We start from the raw sequence: 14,357 nt of genomic DNA, 5'->3' as shown, positions 1-14,357 counted from the left end.
GTAGCTCATGAGGATACATATCTAACTACACAGATAATGCGAGTGCCGAGAGCGAACTGAAATTTTTTTATATTCTGACCTGAAAGCTTGATATTCCAAGCATTTTTGGTAGCAATGATTAAGATGGGTATCTGAAAGAACAATAGATGCGCTCGCGAAGCGCGAACTGAAAATTGTGATATTTCGATCTGAAAAAATTGAGTTTAATGGACGTTTTTAATGAAGAACAAGATATATCTCCAACAAAAGATTATTGCAAATCAAAGCGGGCGTTCTTTTGAGGTTTAGAAGTGAAAACGGGACATTCTATTCACCTATTTAATCATGAAAAGTATGGGTTTTTGCTTCAGAAATGATGCGAGCGCGAAGCGATCTGAAATTTTTTATATTCCAATCTGAAAAGCGGACATTTTGAGCACGATTTAAAATATTAAAAGAACGAGTTGTGTATCTCAATCTCGCTTGCTGATTTCTGTGTAACATTTAATTTGATTTTATTTTTGCACATGCGAAATTATTGGGGAGGGGGGGGTGCAAAACGATATGTTTCCCCCCAATATTTTAATTGGTGGGGCAACGCCCCCCATCTGCCCCCCATATGCAGGATCGACGCCTCTGCTCTAGACAATAACTATATTGTCATTATTATTACTATCATTATCATCATCATCATCATCATCCCCATTATTATTATTATTATTATTAATAATAATGATATCATCAGGAATATTATTGCTATTTCACTTCAATGATACAGCGAATGCATGGGCGGGTCATGGAATTGTCTTCGGAATGATACTTCCTGTCCGGGTACGTGCTCGATTACAGGGAAATTTCTAACTACATTTAATACATTTGATGGCCAGCTATTCCAGAACGTTGAGGTAAGGTCGACTGGTAATTCTATGCTGAAACTATTCATTACATACATCGTTTAGCAATGCATTTTTCTAAGCCCGAACTGACATGACTGAGTGATGTGTGTAGTGAAACACCGTGAAAGAAGAAAAACACTTGTGCAGACACTTCTAAGATATCCGTGACTGGAAAATCGTCATTCAAAATTATCTCCTGTAGACATCAATGTAACAAAACTAATGTAATTGGAAAGTTGTCTCCAGTCACTTTTTCTATATTTTTGAAGCCCTAGCCTCACTGAATAATGATTTTCAGCTGCCACTTTTTCAGGGTTTTTTTTTTACAACAAATCACAGAGGCAAAATACGATCTTGCAGCTCAGATTTTCGAGAGTAAAATCAATGTGAACATAGTTGCCTTTAGGTTTAAGAGTATAAACGCGTGAATGAAGTCAGCTGTGAGTGATCAAAATCAGTATAATTCAATGGAAACGACCATGACGATATCAACGACCCGTATTACATCAAGAATATCGTGTAGGCCTACCAATGTCAGCCCGGGGCGGACCCTACCTCGGGAAGGAATGGAATTAGATGTAGACGCGTCTCAAACCAATGGTCCAGTAGAACCCCGAACATTACCGTCTAATGGAGTATACATGCATTTTATTAATTTTTTGTGCTGAAACTGGTAGTACAGGGTCTTTACTTTGAGAAGGGCGCCACCTGGGCACCATTGGACATTTGTTTTCTCATGGCTTAAATGCCATTCGATCTATATATTTACATTTAATTTTTCAGTAGCTTAAAATTGATACCAAATATGTTTGATAGTTGATACTAAATATGTTTATTCAGTAAAATAGAAAAGTCATAATTAAGACAAATGTGAAAAATGGGAGTGGCTTATGACGTCATTTAAAAAAAATGCCGAAGAGTGCCAAGTGGCACCTTTCAGATTCTTGAAGAAGACAGTATCAAGTAGACAGCCTGAACTACCAACCAATCTAGGTAAACTTGTAGTTGTCTGTAGCACAGACAGTGACAGATCCCAGTGAGAAAGAGCAGTTAGGATTACGAAGTGTACCTACTACAACTTCAGAGTCAAAAGAGTCAAAATGTAACGGATAGTTTTAATTCCGTCCCATTGCAGAGTTGCGAGCATTTGCTGATACAACCATTGCCTCCTACCGATAACTCTGCACCGTCCAAGACCTTCCAGCTCAGCCTTGGCCATACATGTTCTTATGGTATGCCTTTCTGTCCACCGTATGTAAAACTGACAATACAAGATGCAGGGGTCTTAGAAAACTTCAGGTAAGCAAATCAAAGTCCATAACACCGTGTCGCAAAGGTTTTTGTTTTCGATTGAATGCAAAGTCCAACCAGTAAAATAGTTGATTCGAATTAAGAAAAGAGAAAATCGTTCAAGCATAACGATGAAATTTTCATAAAAATCGGATGTAAAATAAGAAAGTTATCGTTACCCTTTTAACATTTCGCTTGTCATGCAAATCACGGTAATTTGCATATATAAGAGTTTCGTTTATGGTACGATCCTCTTTTACGGAAAGCACGTTGTGGATCAGCCATGCTACCCTTTTACACCCACTGCAGATTTCATCCAGATGGACGTGTGCGTTTTCAGAACTTATATATGCAACTGCCATTTTTTGGGAAGATTGGGGTTGTGGTGAGAAACATCATGGATAATTACCTGCTCGTCAATACAGATTTTGGTCTCACCATTATGTGGGATTGGAAATCAGATCTTGAAATAAAAGCCAGCGGCGCCCTCCGCGGCAAGGTAGGTAACATAGTTCGTTGTACGTATACTTGCTGATGCAATTAATTCAAATTGACCATTTCTTAGAGTGGCTTATACTAAAAGTGTGTATCTCCTACCCGTTAACAACTATTTTTCAGAAGGTGACACTAGTGTCACAAACAAACAAGGTACTAATGGATAATTTGTTGTTCCGTTCTGATCATGAAGAAGCGAAAACGGAAATCAGCCTGGTGGTTTGGTTTTTGAAAACACGAAAACGAAATCACAACGAGAAAAACGTGTTGTGATTTCGTTTTTGTAGATCAAAAACAGAAAATTGAAATCAGAAATACTTTTGGGCTTTTTCTGATTTCTCATTCTAGATTTGTGTTTTTATATATCAAAAACAAAATCAGAACACGCTTTCCGCTCCGTGATTCAGATTCTTTATTCGGACAATCGCACAGCAAACATCAAAATTGCCGTCTGCTCTCTGATTTCCTTTTCGTTCATCAATATTAAAGAGCGTCATCTACGTCAACAAAATGTATAAAGCGCCATATTTCATAATTATCTTGATATAATTCAAAGTAAACCACCGTTTTATGTTATTATTCTTTTAGTTTGGGCGGAGGTCAGTGGCGTAATGGGACTAAAGTTTTCGGGGCAAGACACGACAAAAGGGCAAAATAAATTTTAAATTAAGTGAGTGAGGAAAGCGAGCAAGCCAAAAATATCTTTTTAATATTTAAATAATGACGGACTTTGTCATGTTTAAAACATATATCAAAATCAGTTACAAAAATTTGATTTATTTTTTGCTCTTCGATGATTGGAACGGAAAAACGAATTATCCATTAGTACCTTGATTACAAACACCCCACCTTGTGTAAGTCGTAAAATCGTTTGTATTGCGGAAGTAGAGATCCGTAAGTTATTAGGTTTTCGTATGGTAAGAAGGTCTGGCATTTAGTACTACAACATCATCAAGGTTATCTTTGAAGTTTGCAAGGTGATGTGAAGAAAGATGTTTACTCTACACCATGTGTAAAGCCTTGAAAAGGACTAAGAGAAAGGGATGTTCGAAAGTAGGGCATCTTTTGGAAATGAGTGCAGTCCTTAAAGGGATGCTCCGAGCTGAGAATATTCATACCTAGATAAATAGAGTAAAATTCATGGTATGAATTAAAGGCTGGCATGAGTTAGGGGGGTGAGAGACGCTTGAGAAGATGGGAAAAGCCCGACATTCTCGTCCCTCCAATTCACTTCTACCTCTTTACACTTTCTCTAAGTCTTTTCCAGGACTTTACACATGGTGTACCGGATTCCTCTTCAGAAAAAAACATAAAAATTTGAAATTTAGTGTTTCTTTCAAAGGGTATATTTCCAAATAACAGAAATCTGGTTTGATGCTTGAACTAAGGAATATGTGTCTAAGAACAGTTCCGGGTAATCTTGATATACATGCAAACAAGATTCTTACACAAGTTGATCAGTGAATCACCCGTGAATCGCCCTCGCCCATTATCTCTTTCTTTGTGGAGGAGACAATTCTCGCAGTGTAATTTTCCAAATACATTTGGTCTTGATAATGATATTACTTGAAATCCTTGGGCAGGTTTTTGGGATGTGTGGCTTATTCAACGGTGCTATCAATGATGAGCTGACTCTGCCGACGAGTGAGGTCACCACTGATCTCAAGGTATTTGGGAGAGGATGGAGGACAGGTTTTTGCTTCATGCCCAGAGATCTGACATCATACAATGGGCCACAGGGTATCTGCAGATCAGATGCGGTGTTCCACTTAAAAGTAACCGCCCGTTGTGACCTGATGTCCAAGCAGCCTTTCCACACCTGTCACGGAGTTGTAGATCCAGCTAAGTACATATCAGACTGCAAGACACTTGGCTGCACTGCAACCACGGGGGACGTTTTCAAGAACACATGCCCTTCGTTCGCAGCTTATATAGAAGAATGTGCCCGCCAGGGGCAAATAATCGCTTGGGCTGGATCTCTTGAATGCCGTAAGTTGTACCAGGGAGACCCACCTTCAGCTGTATATGGGTGGCCAATGGGGGGGGGGGGGGGTTGCGTGCGTATTTCTTTTCTTTCTCGGTAACGTTAGGCTTTTTAACACTTATTCTACAAAGTTGTATGTGATAATATTGAATCCACCCATGCTTGAAAAGTAGGCCCCCCCCCAAAAAAAAAAGCCGCCAGGGGCTCTACTTGTTCATATTAAAGGTAAATGCTAGTTTTGGTAACGATATCAAAATGACTTCGTACAGAATCCAATGAAATGACCACCAAAGTGTCTGTTTGTATAAATAAAACGCATGTGCCAAAGGATTCTGGAATAAATTGTGTAATTGCTGAGAAATCAGCAGATAAGCACAGGATTCTGGTAGAGCGTCGGGCACGACGCTCAAAGCAATAATTATACACTGTCCCACGTGCGCTTATCTGTGTTGGGGAAGTTCAGTCTGAACATTATTCAGCGTAGATTTCAAGATTTCACAGAGTTCAGTTTATGTAACTATACCAGATCTAGATCCTCGATGATATACTGACAATTAAGCCTGGTTTTACAGACTTTCTCATGAAATCAGTGTTTACTGCAACTACTGGAATTTCTCTTTAAATATGAACAAGTAGAGTACCCAGTTAGTGGGTAGGCTATTTTCATCAATTAAGTTTGAAAGCCTACCCTATAACTGGGATGCATTTACAATTCACCTGACAGTCAATGGAAACATTGACCATTCTTACACTTATTAGAAATAAAATGGGTTGTGACTTGGTATCACATGGATGACATCATTTAACAGGTCTTGAGGTAAACTCTGGCATGGCTACTGTGATGATCGAGGCATAATGATCAAAACCCCAAATACTATCTTTTATTCATCAATTACTACATACCAAAGACTTCTTCAGCTCATCGAAAAAAAAACATCTGATCTCCTAACATTCCCAAATTTTAAAAATCTACGAAATACCGTTTAATCTCGCATGCCCGCTAGCTTTATTGAAAGGCATAAAAACTTTTATGAACCTTCTTGAACCTTCACAAAAGTTTCCAAACTCTCTATGCACATGGAGCAATCCTGAAAGTAAATTATCATTGTTATTATTGCTTATATATCATTATTATGATTACCATAAAGAAAATCATCATTATGAATCATTTAAACAGAACCCGACTGTCCTGTCGATCGGGTTTTGCTGCACTGTCCACACACAGAACATCGTATGTGCAGTGACCATCATATTTCCATGGTGGGAGTTGAGGACAAGACCTGCTATCCCGGATGCTATTGCACACCTGACAAGGTAAGATACCGCACAGGCGGATTGCCACTTGGTCCAACCCTGTGGTATATGTGTTGCTTCGTCCAGCATGTCCTTATCCGAACCTACCTTATGACCAACATAACTTCTGTCCCAATCCAACCGAAGACCGGTATAGTCCCAATATCTGTATTGTCTCGACAAAATATGTGGTCTCGTCCGACATTGTCTTACCACAATCTGTCTTGAGTTCGCGCTGTCTCACCCTGAATGGTATAGTTCCAATGTGTCTTGGTGGCCCGTTTCATAAAGGAATTGCAACTGTTGTAACTTTGCCATTATGGCAACTACCATGGCAACCTTGATTCTGATTGGCTGCTGAGCCCTGTTACCATGGTAGTTGCCATTATGGCAAAGTTACAACAGTTGCAAGTCCTTTATGAAACGGGCCCCCAGGGGCCTGATCTCGTATTGCCTCACGCTTTGGGAGATATCCCGGAATTTTACAACTTTCCCTTAGCAACCACTCGGAAAGGTGAAGAAAGCTAACAAGAAATTACAATGTTGCTGAAGACTCGAATACATGATAAACACGCTTATTATTTGAAAGAATGAAATAATTCCATGAATGCATGCATATGTCACAGTTTCCCTTAACAATGAGAAAAATAGAATATTTCATATTTCCTATAATAGAATACAAAAGAAATAGTGAGTGGATGACGTCATCAGTCTCCTCATTTGCATACCAAACAGGATGTGCATAAAACTGTTTTGTGAAATTAAGCGAAACTTTAAAATGTCATAACTTTCTTATTTTACATCCGATTTTGATAAAGTTTTTAGTGTTGTGCTTGTTGGATTTTTCTCTTTTTATTCAAATCAGCTTTTTGTTGGGGTGGACTTGTCCTTTAAGCATAAAATCTCGTGAAATCAGAATAATAAATAATGCAATGTTCGGATGTTTTTATTTCTCTGTAGATCTTTAATGACTACTCTGGAGAGTGCGTGGAACCAGATACGTGTCCATGCATCACTACAAACCATGCATTAAAGCAACCAGGATCTGAATTCTACTCGGAGTGTAATATTTGGTAAGGACATCATCTTTTGAAAGACATAGTTCAATGATTTAAAACTCCCCAAGATCTTGTTCAACTTGGAGTCGTCGCGCACGCCACAACATGAAGTTTCATTTACAATTGGTAACCTCAAATTTGATCCTGTAGCCAAGGTGTCAAACTGTTCGCTCTTTGCGACGGTAGTATCTGTTCATCTGTATGGTAAGGTCTTCTAAGTCTGCGTAGTGGCCTTGTCTGCGCACACGCGTATCTGCGCTATTCTAGTATGATGGGGTGTCCAAACTTCGCGGACATTTCAAAAATATTCACCAGGCTTAAATTCGTTCACAAAACATTTACAATTTTTCAAAATTTTGGGGCATTTACATGTGACGGCCTCAAAATGCACCTCGAAATTCTCATCAAAATCCCCAAATCGCGTGCAAAATGAAAGGGTGCGCAGACATGGGGCACCATATTTTGTTCAATCTGAAAAAGACTGCCGGAGGTTTTTTTTCCAAAAATATCATATATTTCTTTCAAATTGTAATGAAATATTTTGCACACTTACTCATAATAATACAAAGAACATGATCAACTGAACTATTTCGTGAATTGAAAATAATTTTTTTTGTTGAATCTTCACTCAAATTAAAAAGTGTGCCTTTCTCAACAAAATCCCCGAATCGCGTGCAAAATGGAAGGGTGCGCAGACATGGGGCACTATTTTTGGTTCAATCTAAAAATGGCTGCCCGAGGTTTTTTTCCCAAGAAAATCATATATTTCTTTCAAATTGTTATATGAAATATTTTGCACACTTACTCATAATAATATAAGGAACATGATTAACTGAAATATTTTGTGAAATGAAAAGAAAGTTTTGGTGAATCTTAACTCAAATATATAAGTGCGTCTTTCTCAACAAAATCCCCGAATCGCGTGCAAAATGAAAGGGTGCGCAGACATGGGGCACTATTTTTGGTTCAATCTAAAAATGGCTGCCCGAGGTTTTTTTTCCAAGAAAATCATATATTTCTTTCAAATTGTTTTGAATTATTTGGCACGCTTACTCATAATAATATAAGGAACATGATCAACTGAAATATTTTGTGAAATGAAAAGAAATGTTTGTTGAATCTTAACTCAAATTTTTAAGTGCGCAGACTAGGGGACCGCCATCACCTTGGAGAACGGTTGGTCTGTACTTCTAGTGATTTTGGCAGACCATCTGACACCTCGCCGGCTGGCAGTATTCGTTTGGGTAAAAACCTTGTAGTAGGTAGTTATAGTAGTAGTAGTAGCAGTTGTTGTAATAGTAGTAGTAGTAGTAGTAGTAATAGTAGTAGTAGTAAGAGTAAGGGTAGTAGTATTGAAAGTAGTAGTAACAGTAGGAGAAGTAGTAGTAGAGTAGTAGTAGTATTATTAATAGTAGTAATAGTAGTAGTAGAGTAGTAGAAGTAGTAGTAGTAGTAGTAGTAATAGTAGTAGTATGAGTAAGAATAGTAGTAGTAAGAGTAAGGATAGTAGTAGTGAAAGTAGTAGTAGTATTATTATTAGTAGGAGTAGTAGTAGTAGAGTAGTAGTAGTAGTAACAGTTGTTGTAATAGTATTGGTAGAGTAGAAGTAGTAGTAGTAGTAATAGTAGGAGTAGTAGTAGTAATAGTAGGAGTAGTAGTAGTAGTAGAGTAGTAGTAGTAGTAGTAGTAATAGTAGTAGTAGTAGTAGTAGTAGAAGTAGTAGTAGTATTAGTAGTATTAGAATTATAAATAGCAGTAGTAGTAACTTTTCTGGTCAACGAATTTTCGACAAAGACCTCCCAGCTGTTCCTAGTCATTTGACAGGATTAAAAAAAAACAAATTTGTGTCCTTGAATCTGTAGTGCGCCACAGAGCAAGAACTCCGTAATGTACATCTTTCACGGATTTTCAAGCGGATTTTCAAGCGTATAAGGCCTACAGGCCTACTGACACCGGGGAGAAAACGCCGTGTGAAAAACATGTTAGCTCTCCGAAGATGATGAAGTAATGATAGATGGTGCTATCATATCATCAATGCTTTGTAGGTCTTCAACCCTTGCATGACAAGAGTTAATACTTCACTATTATTGAAAACATGGAAAATGCCAATAGGCCTCATTGCATTGCAAGTAAATTAATTATATATGAAACAATGAAAAGGAACAACTTAAGCATTTCGGGGTATGCGCATCTATTCGCCACTAATCAGGTAAAAAATTAACAGTATTCATTTATTCTGTTTGTATTTCAGCACCTGTCATGCAGGAAATTACGATTGCCATTCATCGAACTGCACAGGTACGTTAACCCATCTGGGGGATGTTTCATGAGTCAAATAGTCATCGATTTAGCCAATCAGATGCAAGGATTTCAGTAGCCTATAACATTGTCAGTGAAATATCACTTATTATTTGATTCATGAAATGCTGTCCTGAATACGATGACGGAGAAGGCAATGGTAGTGTTGGTGGTGGGGAGGGGGTATCGCTCACACGCTCATCTCCGATAAGGAGGGGAGGGGTAAGATGGGTGTAAAGACGAGATGAGAAAAGATGTATTGAATGATGCACATTTAAACAGTGTCCACTGTCACCCAACTAAACACTATGACGATGCTTGAGTATTTCCTTATTATAGTTTTCACAAATAGCGTGTATACTTGATTATTATTTTATAGTAGGGTATTGAAGGCCATTTTCAATGAATGAAAAAGTTTCCTTCTTGCATTGAGTACAAACATATCGTGTTTTTTTTTTTTTTTGGGGGGGGGGTCGTATGAGCCTTTACTGCAGATTCAGTAAAAAAAAAAATCCATATTCAATGTCTGGTTCGTTTTGCATAAAGATTCATATACACTCTAGAAATATTGGGCAAAAATGCTCCATGATGGTAGTTATGTGTCCAACTAACATTGGGCATTTATCCAGTATGATGAAAATTTTGCCCATTTTAAAGATATTGCTGCTTATTCATTCATTGGACGATATGCTTCCCGCATTGGGTAAAATATTGCCCCAAATTGGTTGGACACATAATTACCCTCGTGCTGGTTGAAATTTTACCCAATATTTTTTTTACAGTGTATATGTATATACACAACAAAAAGGTAAGTCCCCCCTAAATCAAAGTGCTATAACTTTTGAACGGAATAATTTTGAGATATAGCATTTCGTAGGTGGTCATTCATTAAATAACTCCTGAGAAAAAAATGAGATTGATCGGTTGAGTCATGCATGAGTAATCAAAGATTGATTTAAAAATGACCATTTTTGAAAGTCGCAAGAGTCGTTTTTCAGTTTGTGTAAATTATAAAAATTTGGACGACGGTTGTTTTTTGGGTGAATTTCATGGTGCTAATGCGGTTTTGGTATCCATCATTAAGCCCCTCCACACAAAATTTTCATAACGTATGTTCATTGAACCGTGAAATGATGAGTATTGTTGAATATACTCTTCCTGAAAATAACTCATCATATTCGATAATTTCTATCGATAGAATGAACATATGCCTATTATGTTTTTGATATATTTGAATATTCACCATGATACATGCATATATATTAGATTTATCAAAGTCTTCCCCTTTTTCTCATTTCTTCCTTCTCCACTAATCCTCATTTGTTCTTCTTCTCCTTCTTAATCTGTCTTCTCCTCGTGTTACTCTTTCCTTCTCCTCATCTTCCCTTCTTCTTCCTCTTCTTCTTTTTCTACTCCTCCCCCTCTTTCTCCTCCTCTTCTATCATCTCCTCCTCATTCTTCTTCCCCCTTCTCTCCGGTGGACTTCTTTAGATTGCGAGTATGACCAAGAGTATAGCTCGTGTGCTTGCGGGAAGACCTGCGCCAATCAGAACTCGCGTATCTGTCCGGAAGAAGGTGATGAGGAGTGTCAAGGCGCTTGCGAATGCCCGGCCGGGACGGTACTCGACGAATTCAACAACGAATGCATAGCACCCGAGGATTGTCCGTGTTTTCACGGGAACGAGACTTTCCCGGTAAACACGGTCTCAACTAGACCAGATGAATTGTGGTGGGTACTCAATTACAATGTTGATGAGGATTACCGGCACATAGATTCGGGGGGGGGGGGGTACAAAAGTACTTATCCCGCTCTAAGAATGAAAACAAAAAAGTAAAATGAAAGATGAAATGAATAGATTAATGAATATTAAGAAGAAAAAAAATCCATGACCAAGCCCCAAGGTGAAAAGTAAAGGAAATTAAAGAGGACGAAGCACATAATGTTCTTAAATACGATATCAAAACCTATTACAAATTAAAGTTTCGTTTTCAATAAAGTCAAATTTTTTTCTCGGTCGAGTTTTTAAGAATATTTGCCAGACATGCCATGTTTGTTTTCCTTAAAAGTGTAAAACTCATAATACCCCTAATCATGATCATGGTGATGATGGGAACGATTGATGACAAATATTCATTTCATACCAACATTTTTGCTCTGCATTTGTAGCATTTGTAATCCTATAGCAACGACCTGCTCTACGTAATGGTTATGTAATGTTTCATCACACACACATACACTTTCAAGCACATTAAAAGAGTCTGCGCAAGATGTCAGTAGGCGAACATTTCAATGATGGTTTTTACGAAAAGATCCTACCCCCAGTTTGCTTAAGGCTGTCATTTAAAGTGATTGGTTAACATTGGTTTGACTTTTAAAATATCTGAGCTAGAAGGTCACACTTGTCACCTGTGTCTGTGATATGTTACAAAAATGAAGCCCAGAAAAAATTGCGTTCGAAAATAATTATTTAGTGCTTCAAAAATTGAAATATAAAGTGACCGAAAACACCATCTTAATTTCATCCCATACACTTATGTGTACTATTTAGACGTCTATAAGACGCCTATTTACAAAATCGGGGTTTGCCTTGTAGTTTTAGCTTTTCATTCTCAATAATGGTTGTTTTCAGGGTTTATTAGTTCTAATACATGCACTTGTACACATGTTTCATCTTGGTTTGATAATTTTTTAAATCGGCTGCTCACAAAGTTAAACAATACCTTTAATAAAATTATCTACGCGTGTACTTGAAGGAAAAGTTAATCCCAACAAAATGTTGATTTTAAAAAAAAAGAGATAAACCCAACAAGCACAACATTGAAACTTTCATCAAAATCGGATATAACGAAACAGTTATCATTATATGCACATCCTGGTCGGTCACTGCCCACTCATTATTTATTTTGTATTTGATTATATCAAATATGAAATATTTCGCTTTTCTCCTCATTGTCATGAGAAATAGAGTTTAATTTGTCCCTGAACATGTGGAATTGCCATTGTTTTAAAACTTTGTGGTTCAGTCAAGTTGGCCTTTTATGTCAAATCTGTTAAAATTGAAATATGGTATAATTCAATCATTAAATAATGAATGAGGGACATCATCAACTTTCTCATTTGCATGTCACTGAGTTGTCGATTTCTTATTTTACATCCGATTTCTATGACGGTTTTGCTTGTTCGATTTTCTCTCTTGATTCAAAATAATCAACATATTTCTGGAGTGAACTTGACTTTTAACGAGGGGACACACGCATACATAAAGAATAACAACTACGGTCATTTTTCCATTATTCAAACTACCATGGAAACCTTGATTTTGATTGCCTGCTGAGTTTAAAATGGTATTTGCCATAATGTTAAAGTTAACCAACGTCTCAACTCAGCATGAAATGGGCCCACAGGGCTTATATCTGATTTTCCTGTATTTATTCGGGTGTCTTTTTTTTTAATACTCTACACCGACTACACATTTTCTGCAAAACAAAAACAAACAATCCATTCACAATGTACCAGGTTTTGATTATCCCTTCCAGCAGTAAAATGTAATAATTGAGTAATATAGATAAAATTTGCTCCGTTTGGTGTATGTTCTTGCTGTTTAATTTCAGCCTCTGTAAACCAGGAGCATTTTGGGAGTGCATTCCACTGGCACCAGAAGGTAAATATTCAAAACGCGAAGACTGAATGTAGGCCCTTTTTTTTAAGAGCAGGGGCAGTTGACGTACTATTGTAGCGTATTGTAGCATCCACTTTGCAAACGCTTTTTGGAACATTGAGAATCTATTGAAAATGCCCGTCAAACCACAACGGACAGATTAGAAGTCATTGTCGAAAGTTGTTGGCCCGGAAAAGCCCATCTGCCAAAGATTCGGACCGGATGATAAATTGCAAATATGTCGTTTAATTGTCCAGATTCCAGGACGACACTGCTGTTTGAATTCACCGATTTTCGCCAAAAGCTGCTTTGTCATGAAGGGCTTTGACAACAGATTGTCAGCGTTATAGAAAGCGCTTGTGAAGTGATTGCTTAAATGCCCTATGAACTGTTTAACACTTAAAAGTGTCGATGGCTGTTGATGTTTCTTTCAGGGCGAGGCCTTTCGTGTCTGGCGTTCTTTTTTTACCGGAATGAAAGTGTGAGATCGTTGTATTCTCATTGAAATCATATTACCGAGTCACTTAGCAAACTAAACTTGATTATATCAAAATATGGTTTGATTTAACCATTGGCTGTAAGCGGACCTTGGTTTGAGAAATTAGGCTTTTCCCAAGTTAAAAAAACAAAACAATAATTAATCGTAAGAAATCGACCGTAAAGTTTGTAAATCATTTGAAAATGTCGATTGTGTTTTCTAGAAATCTGGAGCTGAACACGTTGATGTGATTTTTGTTTTCTCTCCTCAGGTTCTTGTTGGGCCTATGGCATGACTTCGTTTAATACTTACGACGACAGGACATATACTCATAACGGTAGGAAGCCCTCACCAATATGATAGGTTGTCATTGATTATCCCTTCCCTTCATAGGTTAAATCAAGCAATACCTGTTTTGGAGCGAATGCTTATATTTTGGATATATAGATTTACACTGTAATGCTAATGATATACCCATTATTAAATGAGTTATTCATTTATGTTGGGTAAAATAACGGCGAATACCGTCTAAATTTTGTCTAACATTGTGTAAAAAATGTTCACACAACAAACTTTTTAACTATCAAGATTCAAGATTGATTAAGAACGTGTCATTGCAGCTTTAAATCTGAATTGACAGATGTTTTATAATTAAAATAAAACATTGAAATAAAAATATAAGCGATATAACCAGAGAATCAAGAAATATTACTATAACAATTACAATATAAATTCAAAGTATTATGGTATTATAGGCCTACTCAAGATAATGGCAATGTGAAATTATATTTGAAAAGCTATGAGATGATGTATTTTACTAAAGCCAAAGGGTTGAAGGGCCGTCTGAGAAAGTTGAAAATTGTCAGTAATGCATTAGGTAATTAATAGATAAGTGACACCAATAAAAAAACATACATATTCCTATTT

General features: G+C 37.3%; 1 protein-coding gene across 1 annotated transcript in view; it reads left to right on the top strand.

Annotated features, from left to right (window-relative positions):
• LOC129274005 (mucin-5B-like) overlaps positions 1-13,790 on the top strand; it is a 37,460-nt gene extending 23,670 nt beyond the window's left edge. The window contains exons 8-17 of the mRNA XM_064108932.1: positions 758-884; positions 2,011-2,174; positions 2,475-2,664; positions 4,244-4,649; positions 5,822-5,958; positions 6,898-7,010; positions 9,247-9,293; positions 10,785-11,022; positions 12,906-12,955; positions 13,702-13,790. Of these exons, the coding sequence (XP_063965002.1) occupies positions 758-884; positions 2,011-2,174; positions 2,475-2,664; positions 4,244-4,649; positions 5,822-5,958; positions 6,898-7,010; positions 9,247-9,293; positions 10,785-11,022; positions 12,906-12,955; positions 13,702-13,790 (1,561 nt within the window). The remainder of the gene's footprint in view (positions 1-757; positions 885-2,010; positions 2,175-2,474; positions 2,665-4,243; positions 4,650-5,821; positions 5,959-6,897; positions 7,011-9,246; positions 9,294-10,784; positions 11,023-12,905; positions 12,956-13,701) is intronic.
• Positions 13,791-14,357: the final 567 nt, after the last annotated feature.

This window comes from Lytechinus pictus, chromosome 13 (assembly GCF_037042905.1).
Source record: "Lytechinus pictus isolate F3 Inbred chromosome 13, Lp3.0, whole genome shotgun sequence".
In the NCBI taxonomy this organism is placed as follows: domain Eukaryota; kingdom Metazoa; phylum Echinodermata; class Echinoidea; order Temnopleuroida; family Toxopneustidae; genus Lytechinus; species Lytechinus pictus.
Note: the sequence above shows the minus strand (reverse complement) of the source record. Positions and strands in the feature narration are given on the sequence as shown.